This window comes from Chiroxiphia lanceolata, chromosome 18, assembly GCF_009829145.1.
Source record: "Chiroxiphia lanceolata isolate bChiLan1 chromosome 18, bChiLan1.pri, whole genome shotgun sequence".
Lineage (NCBI taxonomy): Eukaryota > Metazoa > Chordata > Aves > Passeriformes > Pipridae > Chiroxiphia > Chiroxiphia lanceolata.
This window is the reverse complement of record NC_045654.1, coordinates 1,652,640-1,667,781: the sequence shown is the minus strand read 5'-3', so window position 1 is coordinate 1,667,781 and position 15,142 is coordinate 1,652,640. Positions and strand designations below refer to the sequence as shown.

General features: G+C 44.8%; 1 protein-coding gene across 10 annotated transcripts in view; it reads left to right on the top strand.

The window, feature by feature from the left end:
* Positions 1-15,142, top strand: part of MTMR3 (myotubularin related protein 3) — a 79,352-nt gene that overhangs the window by 32,004 nt on the left and 32,206 nt on the right. For all 10 annotated transcript variants that reach the window (XM_032706271.1, XM_032706262.1, XM_032706267.1 and 7 more), the window contains 5 exons: positions 537-615; positions 5,662-5,736; positions 6,112-6,201; positions 7,692-7,808; positions 14,999-15,081. In XM_032706271.1, the coding sequence (XP_032562162.1) occupies positions 537-615; positions 5,662-5,736; positions 6,112-6,201; positions 7,692-7,808; positions 14,999-15,081 (444 nt within the window). The remainder of the gene's footprint in view (positions 1-536; positions 616-5,661; positions 5,737-6,111; positions 6,202-7,691; positions 7,809-14,998; positions 15,082-15,142) is intronic.

Sequence of the window (15,142 nt, the reverse complement as noted above, 5' to 3'; positions counted from 1 at the left end):
GGGAGTCCAAAAGATAGGGCTTGGGAAGAGGGGTCTCGGGAGCATCGCTGTTCCCCTTGGAGTTCACACCATTGGCCCAAAGCAACAACCCCTGTTTGGGGTCTTCATCTGCTTTCCTGGGGGGAAAAGTGCTTATTTTAGTGTGAAATTAAAACCACTTTTGAAGATCAATATAAACCCACTTGGACCTTCTGTAAAAGTGCCTTCCTGTAGCTCGTGTTTCTGAATAATTTTAATTTTTGTCCACTAGTTAAAAAAACCAAAAAATCTGAATGGCTTTGTGGCCACGATTTTGGAACTGCTCCTTACCAGAACAGAGGCCCCATCCAGCACACGTGTATCCATCGGAATCCAGTCATGGAATTCCCTCTTTGGGCATGTTAAGTTGTAGTTACAACTTACACAGCAGTTAAACTTTTCCCTTTTCTTTAATTAAGCCAAACCCAACGGAGGAGTCTCCTGTCTAAGCTGCTGTTTCAGAAGTGGTTTTTTCAAATAAAGGTTCATATTTTAAAGTATTGTCTTTTCATTTGCAGCTGCCAATGTGAAGTATCAGGAGAGAATAGTTGGAACTTTCTGGGACAAGAGAGGACTGGTTTATTCTCTCGTTCTTTGGTAAGAATTGCATTTTTTTGGTAAGATCAGCTGCCTGTTGAAGGTGGATTCTCTGGTTATCATTGATTACTCTCTTAATTAAATGAAGTGTTTTCCAAGACCTTAGACAAAAATCAATATTTTACTGAGTTGGAGTTTGCAACCTTTCATTATTAAAAAAAAAAGACTCTGACTCTCAGTTGTGCACAGTCTTCCAGCAGAATTCTTTGTCCTGTTCCTGAACAATGTGCAATAAGTTGTCAGCTGCTTCCCCAGTAAATATTATCCAGTTACTTCTGCCTGTGGCGCCAGGAAAGAGGAGAAACCCAGGGGTTGAAATGAGGGAAACAGAGTGTTTATCCTTATCTCAGAAATTTCCTTCCACCTGCCAAAGGGGAGGAAGAGTTTTCACTTTGCAACAGAAGCATCTTTTGCTCAAGGTAGGTCACATTCCTGAATGTTTAATTCTCAGATTTTCTAATGCTCCCTTGCCAAAACCTTTGGATTCCAATCTCAAACTTAGAGGGCAACTGTGCCACAGAGTGTAAATAGCTCAGGGGGCAACTCACTTTGATTCTGATATTAAAATAAAAGGAATTCAGAATCTGGATGCGGAACAAAGTTAAACTCCTGGGTACTTCCTTTTTCCTTTTTTCCCCTCCAGTTTTTCTTTTTTTCTTACTATAAGTCCAACTACATTTAAATATACATGAATCTAAATGATCCTTTATTTATATAATCGTTTTTGTTTAGAATCACTGGCAAACAGATGGTTATTGCTAGTCTTAATTATGCACATAATTTAGGCCAGAAGGCACATCTGAAACAAAAGGTAATTAAGATGTTCCCATAGAAGCTGAGCAGAGTCTGAGGTTACAACCTTTGCTCATCATTTATCCTTTCAAGCAGAACGTGGGGATGCAGAATTAACAAGACCAACCTCTTTTTTGGTGTAATTTAATACACATGTAGTTGCAGGTGGAATGACAACCCAGTAAATTGATAATATCACCTTTTTTGGCCTCAGTGCTGGCCAAACCCAACATTATTTCTACCAATAACAACAAATTTCCCTGCACTGTGTATAAGCTGTCTGCTATTTCTGTATGATCCTATTGATAAGGAGGAACCTGAATTTGAGGGAGCTTTCCTGACAACGTTTTCCTGATCAGTTGTTGTCCGAGCTGCATTCCACCCTTTCCATTTTAATTCTGGGAAATGGGTTTAACTGTCAGGGAAGAGCTGATTATTTGCCAACTGCAGTGAAACAAAACGAGAATTCTCATTCCATTCTGCAACTAACCCCGAAAAAGGGGGTGGGTCAGCTTGGGAAGGGGTTTCTTCAGCCAGCTGGGGCTGGTCTGGCTCTGTCCTCAGAGCAGGATGGTGGGGAATTCCCGTGGGGAGAATTTGGGAGTGCTTGGTGGAGTTGGTGATGGGAAGAATGTTCCTGTTCTCACTTGTGAAGTCAGGATCTCCTTACGAGGTGTCCACAGACATTGATCCTTCTTCTCTTCCCATGGCTGACCTGGAGCAGTTTGCTGACCTGGGAAGGGGCTGGAAGGCTCTGGGATGGTCGGGGGTGGAGATTCCTGTGGTTCAGAGTTCCTGGGGCCGCCCCTGAGCAGTGTGTGGTCCATCCCTTTCCCTGGGGCTCAGCCCGGTGACCATGAGCTCACGGAGCGGGATCAGCTTGTTGACATGGTGGGACAGGCATTATTTCTTTCAGCGTGCTCAGTGCCCATCAGATCAGGGAACTCATTGTAACAGTTCAGCCTTTCTTGCCCTTTCTGTCAGCGCTTCCCCAACTCCTTTGTGCGGTGGCAGCGGCGCCGCTGGAGCGTTTCACCGGTACCCAGACCCTGCAGTGTTTGCTTTAGAGCCAGCCCTGGAACCTCCTGTACCATTTATCTTGGCAGCATCGCCCTTTGGATCTGATAATCCTGATTCAAACTGAAACAGGCATATTTTTTTCCACGCAGCTTTCCCAAAATTCCCCTTAAAAAGGAAGATTCTAACATTCATGGAAAAAGCCACGCTGTTGTGATAAAAGCAGTTTTGTAGCTCAGTGCAGGAGTTACACTGGAAGTTGGGCAGTAACTTGGGTAGTCTCTGCTGGGAGTGTATGCTGGATTTTAGGAGCACAGCTGTAAGATATTTTAGAAGACTTAATTTTTTTTAAGCTAATACTGATTTTATTAATATGTAGGTGGTTATATAATAAACTTTAAATATATCTAATCAATCTGAAGCACAAAAGAACAATTTTGTCCAGCGCAGTTCTTAATAGATTAAATCTTTTCCTCAGATGTGTAATAAAGCTCATCTTTTTAATTAGGTTGGTGCTTCTTTGATAATTGTGTGTGAAGCTGAAGGAAGTTTTTAAATAGAAAGGTATTTTTTATATCATAGAATCATGGAATGCTTTGGGTGGGAAGGAACCTTAAAGCTCATCTCATCCCACCCCCTGCCATGGGCAGGGACACCTTCCACTGTCCCAGGTTGCTCCAAGCCCCGTCCAACCTGGCCTTGGACACTTCCAGGGATCCAGGGGCAGCCACAGCTTCTCTGGGCAACCTGTGCCAGGGCCTCCCCACCCTCCCAGCCAACAATTCCTTCCCAATCTCCCATCTCTCCCTGCCCTCTGGCAGTGGGAAGCCATTCCCTGTGTCCTGTCCCTCCATTCCTTGTCCCCAGTCCCTCTCCAGCTCTCCTGGAGCCCCTTTAGGCCCTGCAAGGGGCTCTCAGTTCTCCCTGGATCCTTCCCTTCTCCAGTGAACCCCCCCAGCTCTCCCAGCCTGGCTCCAGAGCAGAGGGGCTCTGGGATGTTTGGTGTTCAGGACTGTCCTGGCAGAGCAGACCTGCACTGGTGGGAGGTGTGGGGCACAGAAGGCAGTGGTGCCTCCAGCAGCCTGCAGAACCCACCCCAGATGTTCACCAAAGAGTTCTCAGTATAAAAGTTCACAGACATCTCCCATCACCCCCCATCTCCACCACTGCAGACTGTGGTTGTGAGAGCTGCGTGTGCCAGCTCAGCGTGATTTTAGGGCTGAAAAAGGAAGTTTGTGTAAATTCTACAGTTTTTAAAGCCATCCTCTCTGGAATCATTATATCAGGACATGCTGCAGGGTTAATCCAGGCTCTGCCTTCCCTGAGGGATGAGCTGGACGATGGAGGCTGACTGGACAATCAGGCTGTTGCTCAGCCATCTCCCTAAATTTAATTGAGCAGGAGGCTCATTTTTAAATCTTGGAGAGGGAGGAGAATGGGAGTCGTGGAATGTGAAAAACCCACAGTGAAAACCAAGGGTTGGAAGCAGGAACCAGATGGATCTGGGGGCACTGCTGAACCCTGGCTTGTTTGGGAGCTGCAACCCAGGACAAGTTGTGGGTCTGGGAGAGAAATCCCTGAACACAACGTCCCTAAAGTGCCAAGTCATGCTGGAATCACCACCAGCTCTGCTTTTCAGTACAAGGGCTGGGATTTTATGGTCTCTGAAACATTAAAGATCAAACCTGATGAATTTATGGGCTTTTAAGCTTTAGTCATTGTGCTCCTTGGATGTTCTCATCAGTCACAGCATGGGTTATCACACATGATCCATCCTTCTTCCCTGCTTCTTTTGAACAAAAATGTTAAATAATCCTGCCTTTTTGAGACTGAAATGTTAAATAGCCCTGCCTTAAACCAATATTAGCAATGTTACTGTCTTATTATGCTGTTGGTAGACAACATTTCTACATTTCCTTAGTTTCTGATAACTTAAAAGAATGTTCCTCCTCTCCATTGCTACAGGCATGGAAGTTTCTGGGCTGTTTTGTATTATTTTTCCTTATCAATTTCCGTAGTTGATAGATCCAGTCTTCTATCAACTCTCCTAGCTTTTATTTTTCTTAATTTTTTGAAGGTAGGATTTTATATCCACTTCTTGCATTAATTTTTAGTGAATTAATGGCAGTTTCAGATCTATTCTACTTATAATTTCCTCCTTTTATTTATATATACAAACACACATCTGTGTCCATCCTTTGTGTGCATCTGCTGCTCCTTTTCCCTCTGTCAATATTCCATACAATGTGCAGGATGTGTTTAGGGCTCCCTGCAGTGCTGCTGTGCTGAGCTCGTGGATTGAAGGTCATTGAAATGGTTTTCTCTGATAATCTGAAGTATATTTATTAGTGACATATGAACTGAGAACTGACTGGACTCGAGTTCATCATTGTATCTTTAATGTGCCACAGTCTGCAAGTCCCATAAAATACCTGGATGAATCCTGGTTTAGTAAAAAAAGGGAAGAACCTACTGGATTTAAAAAGCTGAGTGTGAGATCAATCTCCAAATCAGATTGTAACTCTTGTGTTCAGTCATTAAGTTCCTAATTGGGTGATTTGCACAAAGGCCCATGTCAGTAATTCCAGACACTTTGCAGCTGATCAAGGATTGGGAATTGTTGGGTGGAGGAGGGAGCAGGTCCCTGGTGTTCAGTGATCTGGGGCTCTGGGAAAGGGCAGTGCAGGGAAATGGATGTTTTGATGCATCCATGGATATTAAAAATGAGCCATAACTGTAAAATGAGCGTTTTGATATGAGTAGGAATTCCAGTTCACGGGCCACAGTTGAACCAAGATTGTCCCAGGAGGATCCAACATCCCGTGTTTCCCACCAGAGCAGATGAAGTGATCCCAACGATCCCTTTGGATTTATAACCCACACATTTGTGATTCACCATCTGCCAATGACTTGGGAGAACATTCCAGGGGACCTAGAAAAATGAATGTGATTTAATTTACATCCTGTAAACCCTGGTCTAATTGCTGCCTTCAGACAGGTGTTCTCCCAGCAGCACCTCCAAGGGTGATTTTTCAGGATGAACAGAAGGAGCCAGACACAATTTGAAACAATTTTGGCTCTCAGGAGAGTGAGCTTGTATGGGTTTCATCTTCTCATAATTACTGTTTGCTCCCAGTTTTCTAACAGCTACATTCTCAGTCTTTAAAAGTTAATTTGTATTTATTTGCTGAAAGAAAATGACTGTAACTTCATCGTTATGCTCTTCTGGTTTTCTAGATTTTAGTAAGACAAGAGCCTCGAAGTACTGGGAGTAAAGACGAGGATTTCTCCTCCCATCCAGGGCCTGTCATGGTAAGCAAGAGGGGTTTGTAGGGTCTCTTACAGAGCAGAAGAGTTTAAAATCTGAAAAACTTCAGGGACTTAATATTTACATGGGTGGTTGTTGAGTTTTAAGCACAGTGCTAGTCTAGGCTAATGTTTTTTCCCTAATGCTGCTATAAATCTTTCTGGATTTTTAATGACTGTATTAATCAGGCTGCAGAAGGAAACCTGTTCCCAATATCATGTTCAGTTGTCTGAGTGCCTGTCTGTGAAAGTTCAGCAACTTCCTAAAGTTGCTGATCCCTGAATTCCCTGAACTCTTCATCCCGTGTGAGCTTTTTCCGTGGTTGTTTGCAGCTCCTGTGAGTGACATGCTGAGGGTGACTAACACACTTTGTTCCTCAGGATGAAGAGACTCAGCACAGCCTTGAATGCATCCAGGCTAATCAGATTTTTCCCAGGAAGCAGCTGATCCGAGAGGATGAGAACCTTCAGGTAATCACCCTCCTGCTCCTGGCCAGGCAGGATCACAAGATCTCCAGCTGACCTGTGGATTCTCAGGCCTCTCTTGCAGCATTTGAATTCACAATTAGCACAGGAGTAGCAGAAGCTCATTTTCTCCTTAAATCCTCCAGTACTGTTGGTAGAACAGAGAACTCAGCATTACAGGACAAGAGGTTCCTTAGAGTGTTGGAAAAATATCGTTATTTGTACTAATGTCAAGTGCCAGGTTTTATTCCAGAGTTTAGAACTCTGTATTTCTTAAAAAAACCCCAACACTAAGCTAATTAAACACTGCCACTGCATGTGGTTACTGGGAAGCCAGAAGCCTTATGGTGCACAAAAAATGGATATTTTTTTATTTGTTGATTTTCCAAAGTTCCTTTGGAAATCTGTTTAGTTCAAATGATTTGCCACAGAATCCTGGAATTGTTTGGGCAGGAAGGGACCTTAAAGCATATTCCAGTCCCACCCCCTGCCATGGGCAGGGACACCTCCCACCAGCCCAGGCTACTCCAAGCCCCGTCCAGCCTGGCCTTGGACACTTCCAGGGATCCAGGGGCAGCCACAGCTTCTCTGGGCAACCTGTGCCAGGGCCTCCCCACCCTCACAGCCAACAATTCCTTCCCAATCTCCCATCTCTCCCTGCCCTCTGGCAGTGGGAAGCCATTCCCTGTGTCCTGTCCCTCCATGCCTTGTCCCCAGTCCCTCTCCAGCTCTCCTGGAGCCCCTTTAGTCCCTGCAAGGGGCTCTCAGCTCTCCCTGGAGCCTTCTCTTCCCCAGGTGAACCCCCCCAGCTCTCCCAGCCTGTCTATCCATGCAGCCACTCTTATATCAACTGAAGATGTGGTCTCTTTCATTGTAATATAAAATATTTCTGCTTGATCTAAGCTAAGTTGGTGTAAAAACAGATTATTTTGAAGTTGAGCATTTACACTTTTCACCCAGCTCAGTTAAACTGGGTTTAAGTTACATTTGTAATTAAATGTGCAGTGTGATGTCACTGCAGGTTTTCTAACTTCCTAAAACAGCAGCATGTCGTGCATTTTCATATTTGCAGTGAGAAATATGAAGCAGAAGGTAGGATTTACCCAACTGACTTGAGCTGTGTTGCACTGGGGGATCCAGTCTTGGCTGGTTACCTGAGCTTATGTGGTGAATACTGGGGAAATAGCAGAGGAGATTATTCATCTTGGATGTTTTGCCTACTTTAGGATGGATTTAATGACATTATGGAAATGCCATTCTCCATTAAGTAAGGAGTGTGAGAGCATAATTCAAGGGCTTGGCCAGCCTGCTTGCCAAAATATGAGCATATTTGTCATAAAAATTCATTGCTTTCCCTGAGTGAGCACTTCCCGCTCAGGAAAAGTAACCGAAAATGAGGGACCACTTAAGAAAAAGCTACAGTTAACCTCTGAGCTGGCCTTAGCAGGGCTCCAGTGTGATCTGAGGGTGTTGCTGAAAGGTTTCTCCTGGTGCAGGTGCCGTTCATCGAACTCCACGGGGAGAGCACGGAGTACGTGGGGAGAGCAGAGGATGCCATCATTGCACTGTCCAACTACAGGCTGCACATCAAGTTCAAGGAGTCTGTTGTGAACGTAAGTGCTGCTCACCCTCTGGGCTCATCTCCATCACCAAACCAGAGTTTAGGATGAGAGCTCGGTGATCCTGCCTTTTAAGGGTGGTGGTAAGGAAAAAATCTCTTTATAGTGTTCAAATCCCATTTGTCAGGGAGAACAGATACGTAGATTTTGGTGTACATAGATACACCTAAGTGAAATCCCATTTCTCAGGGAGAGCAAATAGTTATTAAGGCACCAAAAGGTGACTAAGCACCTCTGAAAATCGAGTTTCCTGAGGAAATGTCACATCACTCAAGTTGATGTTCACTTTACAGCTCTATCAGCCATGGCTTCTCCCCAAGCTCTGAATGGGAGAAATAAAACCTCTTCCAAAGGGCTTTTGGAGCATCAAAGCTCGATTTATGCCTTGCTTGCAGCTTAAAAGGGTGGAAGTGGGTCCAGCTGCTGCAGTGATGTGCCAGACATTGGGTGGTGTGAGTACAGTCACTGACAGAAGAGATCTGGAGCTGGACCTCACCCTCAGCTGCACTGCTTTAAAGAGCTTTTTGCCAAGTGTCCATTCTTTAAAATTGTTGCTTATCCACCTCCTCGTGGCCACAGACACAAATTAACTGGTGTTGGATGCTCCTGTGCAGGGGGGTGATGCTGACACAGAGCAGTTGTAACACCAGTTGTGGATTATGTAGAGTTTGACAGGACATTATACATGGCACGGATTTATTTTTGTGGAAATTTATAATAAAACCAGTAAAATAAAATCCAAAGACTCAAAGCATTTCTTTTTTCTCCTGATGATGAATTTTTTACCAGTCTCCTTATTCCAACCCAATTCCTGACCCTGGCTAATTCCCAACTGCCAGTGTCAGTCACAGACTCTGAACTCTGCAGGGGTGAGTTAAGTGTCAGCCCCCAAACTGTGTGTTATTCCAAAGCTGGGAGAAGCAAGGGAAGCAAAGTGTAGGAGTTGACAAGTGTCCAACACATACATGACTGAGACACACATGACCCAGTGATGTGAGACACCACAGAGTCATGGAATGCTTTGGGTTGGAAGGGACCTCAAAGCTCATCCAGTGCCACCCCCTGCCATGGGCAGGGACACCTTCCACCAGCCCAGGTTGCTCCAAACCCCATCCAACCTGGCCTTGGACACTTCCAGGGATCCAGGGGCAGCCACAGCTTCTCTGGGCAACCTGTGCCAGGGCCCCACACCCTCACAGGGAGGAATTTAATCAGCACCTGATTTAATTTTTGATGCCATGTCAATCTTAAATTTCAAGTTTTTGTTTGGTTTTGTGCCAGAACCGAATTATTAACTCTGTAAATATGTTGGTTATGAACTGAAACTCAATCTTCAGTGTTTTATATTGTGTTTAATCATGTGGCTGTGTTACCTACAGGCTTTGAAGTGTGGCTGGGTCATGGTTATCACAAGTCACTGCATTTTAGTTCATGAACTGTCAATGTTTTGGGCTGAACAAGCACATCTGCTCCTGATGAACTTGTGTGTGCAGCATTGCAGGGATAACCTTCATGAACTGGGGGTTTTCAGCAAAGTAGGGTATTATTTGTGACCGTGGCAGTTGCTCAAAATGATGGCAAAGATACGAGGACAAAAATGTGACTGGAAATGTGAGGGCTGTTGTTTCCCACTGCTGACCATCCAGAGCAGGTGGTACAATATGTGCATGTTTAGGGGGAGCATCACTTGACTTTTCTCTTCTCTGTAGTTAAACCTGAACTGGCACTTGAGACTTAACTCTGAAGCTGTAGGTGCCCCTGGGGTGGTGGTGAGGGCTCCGTGGGGTGTGGGATACCTGGGGAGCTCCAGCCAGGGGAGGCAGGAGTTTTATAGGATTCCTCTGCTGCTCTGGGATACAAACCTCAATTCCAGGGTTGAAATCTGTTATGTAAATCTATAGTGTGTTCCTTACTGCTGGATTTTGTGAGTCAGAGTCTCATTGTATGGAATTGGCAACTGGAATTGCCAAAGGGAAGGATGGAATGTTGGACAACAAGGAGCTGAGATATGGGAAACAGGAGTGACCTTGGAAATCGGGAGTTTGTCCTCAGGAATGCCAGGGAATGATGGATTTGCTTTATTAGGGAAGCCACTAGTGCATGGACTGCACTTCCTGTCACAGCTGTCCTCAGGATAATTGGGGTCATTAATTTTTAAGAATTTTCAATTCAGTATTTTTGGGCAGTAGCAGGAATTGATGCTTTATCAAACCATGTTCCTTGTTTGTGTTCAGGAAAGATTCCATAAAAGTTTGTCGGTTTTACCACATCAGTTTTGCTTCCCTGACTTTCATATCCAGTGTTCTGCCCTCTCACTCTGTGTGATACCTCATTATCATCAGCATCATTAACCAGAAATAATCAATTAGTGTATGAGGTAGAGCAGAATATAAATCACTCTTTGTAGCCATATATGACCATCACTAATAATGTGCTGTGAACTTGACTGGAATCCAGGGCAGAGAGGGCTTGGAGTATCTTTAAGGATAAAACATTCCTGCAGTAATTAAGAACTTATTTAAATTGTTAAATTTGGGGGCAATAATCCCTTTGGTTATTATTGATCAAAATCAGATGCTGATTTTCTAAATTAAATCTTCACTGAGTAATTTTTCATTGAGTTCCTTTGATTCTTTCCTGCTGGTTTTCCATCGCTAGAGCTGTTCAGAAAACACCCATAAGAAGATATTTTTAAAAATGCATAAATGTTTCCTAATGTTAGGAATTGGGGTTTTTTATTACTTGGAATGATTTTCATAAGAATTCCTGTCCTGAGGGCAGCCACACTGAAGACTTGTCACCTCAGTGAACACAAGTATTTCTGTGTAAGAAAGAGGACTCTTAGCAAATATCTGTGTAATAGAACTGTGAAACAAATCGATTCCCTGTGTGTGGATGTGCAGCAGTTCTGGGCTGGAATCTCCTCTGGAAGGAGGTGGGATATTCCCATGGTACCACCTACTAAAGGCACGGCAGGAAGGAACAGGAATCCAGTTACAAATGGATTCCTGGCCTTTGTTTTTACCTCTCTGTGCTCTTTTTTGGTTACAACTCACAAAAACGGTGCCTGTGCCACCCCAGTGTTCCTCCCAGAGCTCCCCATCAGCTCCTGCACCTGCTGGGAAAGAAACCCCGTGAAAAAGTTGCTCCTGCTCCCATTCAGCAGTGCAGAAATGGCTGTGTGTGGGAATCACTCCCATGGATCATTTCCTAGATCACAGAGCTAATGGGAACACGGTGTTTCAAATGCAAAAACAAAACATCCTGCAGACCATGAATAAATCAGGGGGATTATGACATTCAAAAGTGTTGACTTACATTTATCCAGGGGATTGAAGTGCAGACTCAACAGGGATCTCTGGGGCACATGGGAGGTTTGGTTCCCAGGCCCATCCCTGTTGATTCCTTAAGAAAATGTCCAGCTTTGCAGCTGGGAGTGTTTCTGTGTTTTCTCCCCATAAGCTGATGGCATTGCTGGGAGAATTAACATTTCAGTGCAGTTCAGGAAAGCATGGATTGCATGGGGCCTCTTTCCAGTGGTGGATTTTGGACACACTGCAAAAAAAAAAGTCATGATAGGAGAGATTTTCAGTCTTGGTGATGAGGTGAGTTTTAGTGTGAGCTTTCCCTTGCTTGGCCTTTACTGGAAAAATGATTGGGTTGGGATATTCCTTATGTCCATCCCTGCTGGAGAGGAGCTCAGCCCTTGTCTTATCCTGCTGCTCAAGTTGTTCACTCTCAGAGCACGATGATCATGAGAGCAGAGAGGGCTCAGTGATGCCTTCAAGACAAAACCCAAGTGTCATCAGTTGTAATGAAAAGCAAAATTTGGTTCAGATGCTCCTTGTAGGTTCTGTGGACCCGGGTGGGAATGAGCTCCCTCCACCTCGGAGCCCTCGGTGCCTCCCTGTGTCACATCATCCCACACTTCAGGACGCCCAGCCTTGCCCAAGTGCTTGTTAAAGTCACCAGCCTGGAACATCACCTTGACATTATTCCAGCTCTGAGCTGGGAAAACAAGGAAATACAAGGAATTGCAGCTCATGGCCTGGGTGCCGCGGGATGTCCTGGAGGGACTGGGGCTGAATGGTGCACAGGGAAGGGTCTGCAGCACAGTTACTTGTGCCTACTGCAGCCTGGCAGTGGTCCACTGCATCCCACTGGGAACTGTGGGCATGGATTGAGCCATGGGCTGGTTGTTTCAGCAGTGAAAACGTAACTTGTGCTTTCTCTAACTACACAGGGATGATTCTCTAGGTATGTCTTGTACTGGTGTAAGATAACAGACAGTTCCAGTCATCAAAATCATTAAAAAAACCTCCTCAAAAATAAAAAGTTTGAGTTGTAGAATGTTGCTGTTATTTAAAATGAGATAATTTTGGAGAAGAGACAGTCAGGAGAGAGACACACCAAGAGCAGGATGCTCCAGTAGTCCCTGTAATGGGATGTAATTGGGCTCAGATAACAATGCATGTTTATTCTTATAAAAGCAGAAATGATTGCTTCTCCCTGCTTGGTTTCAGTGCTGTTATCAGAGGGAAGTGCCTGCAGATGGAATTGGTGTCTCTCCCAAGAACAGGTTCTGGGTGTCTGACTGGCATCAGCCTGAAAGATGGGCAGGGAAGGTTATCAGGGGAGGGAGGGAGCAGCAGCAGATAATTCTACAGAGCTTTCCTGGGGGAAGAATAATGGCCAGGAAGGAGATTGAAAACACAAGAGGAGCCGAGGACAGGTTTTTATGACTGGGAAAGAAAATTAAAAAGATTAATAGGAAGGTTGTTCTGAAGAAAAACGTGCAGATTGTGAGGAAATGGCTGCGCGTGGGTTGTCAGGGGAGAATGGATGGTTGGGGAGCACAGGGAAAGGGAGGGAACAAAGAGGGACTTTGAAAGAAGGAAATTAAAACAATGCAGGAGGAGAAAAATTAGTATGTCATTCCAGTGCAGACAGAGGAAGAGGAGCCAGGAGGAGAGAGCAAGGTGGAGAACTACTTGAATGAAGATGGACACGGGGGAAAAAAAGCAATAGAAGAGGGCGTGGGGGAAAAAAGATATTAAAAGATATCAAAAGACAAAGCAGCATTGGAGTAAAAAAGCAAGTCTGGAGTCTGACCTTAGCTGGAGAGAGGTACCTTACTTTCCATGTTGGTGCCATGTAACTCAGTGGTAGATTTAAATAACTTATTAGAGAGTAATGGAATCATTTAGTTTGGAAAAGACCTTGAAGATTGTCAGGTCCACCCTGTGCCCCATCCCCACCCTGTCCCCCAGCCCAGGGCACTGAGTGCCACCTCCAGTCCTTCCTTGGACACCTCCAGGGGTGGGGACTCCACCACCTCCCTGGGCAGCCCCTTCCGAGGCCTGACCACCCTTTCCAGGGAGAAATCCTTCCTGAGAATTATTGTTAGGTGCACATGAGGCTGTCCAGTCAGGAAGAAAGACTGGAAGATTGTCCAGTGAGGATCCATTCCAGTCCATTTATCAGACAACACTGTCACAATTTGCCTGCCTTGCAGACTAGAAGCAAGCAGGAGAAGGCATGGAAGCAATGAGCAGGTCAAATACAAGGATTAGCCTATGGAAAGGACACCTGGTGTGGTCTGTGGTGCACTTCAGTCTTCAGCTGCCTTGGCAGAGTCACCTGCAGTCAGGTTTAGCTTAGGGCTGGCAAAGAGGGGCCTGTCTGCCAGGAGAGATTCCAGTCACCACTTCTGTCAGTTGTAGTAGACTGTCACGGGCCTCAACCAGAGATAATGCTGAAAACAGACCAAAAGTCAAAAGATTTGGATATCCAAACTACTGGGCTGTTGGGTCAGGCACCTTCTTGCCCAGTCTCCTTGTGCCTGGATTGTCTGTCGTTTAACATCCAGCTACAACCAAAGGAGCAGGATAACCTCCCTCTCCAGCTCTGGAGAGCCCAGTGCTGCCTCTGGGTTCTGCTCTGAGCTGAGCTTTAAGCAATCCCTGCCTGTTGTAGTCTGGGGCTGTGAGTTCTGGCAATGATTTGGGGTTTGCACTCAGAAGAGGACTCTGGGCTCTGAGACTTCCCAGAGACAGCAGAGTTCTCCTCCCTCTCCTGGGCACAGGAGTTTGCTCCAGGCATCTTCCTGCTCGGAGCAAGTTTTCCTCTGGTTTGTATTTCTGGGATATCTCTTCCCCTTGTCTACTGTTTTTAGTTCCATTTCCTTGAGCCCAGTCCTTTTTAAGCTTTGTGGTGCCTGTCTGGATTCCTTATCCCAGATCCTTGATTGGAGGTGACCTTCAAGGACTTGTCCAACCGTCTGGAAAGGCCCTGGCAGGGCAGGCTCTGACAGCCACATCTTGTACCCCCAAGCCAGAGCTTAAACTGCCTCCTCACAGTCCTCTGATGGCAAAAATCAGAGCATTGGAATGTTACTGAACCATCCCCATGGCAGAGGGTTTGTTGCCTTGTGCAATGTTCAATACAATAAACAATTCAAACAGTTTTGTACTTCGTGTTTATTATAGGTATTGTTTAAATTTAGACATTTATTAATTTTATTTGTTTAAGACAATAATGTACATTTGCCCCTCTCAGGTAAAAGTCCAAAACTATTACTGAAAACTAATTAATTTTCATCTTGTGGTTTCTTCCTGTCTTTAAAGGTAATTTCAGCTGCTTTCATGTTCTCCTGATCAAGCTTCTTCTGGTTACATGTACCATAAAAATAAAAGCATATAACTACACTCAAATATGAAAGATTCAGCATTATTACTCCAGAGAGGGCTGCTTCAATCACAGTGTTGATCTGAACAGGCCAAATGGTTTTTCCCTGAAGAGGAAGTACAGGATATTTCCATAGAAAAGCATCCAGACTGCAGCAGTCTTAGATCTTGCTTAGCAGCTCCCTTTGGACACCAACAGTTAAAATTATATTAAGATTCCTAAATTTGGACCTATAAGAGAGAAAAATACTTCCATGAGAGAGGAGCTTGGATATGTGCTGCCTTTCCTGAAGGATTCTCAGCTGTTTCCATGGGATCCCTTAAGGTTTTGGGCTGTGGAGCTGACACACAAATACATGTTACCAAACTTCAGAGCTGCTGAAGTAGTTTGAATTTCTTTGTTTTCCTCCCTCTTACCATATGGTCCTACAATAAATCCTCATGAGATATGCACAGAAATGACTGTTGAAATGAAATAATGACTGTTTTTAATTGCAGGTTCCACTGCAGCTCATCGAAAGCGTGGAGTGCCGGGATATATTTCAGCTTCATTTGACCTGCAAGGACTGCAAGGTGATAAGGTACGAGCAGGCTTGGCTTTCCACGTGCTCTGGGCAGCTGGGATGTTGGAAGGAAAGGCTT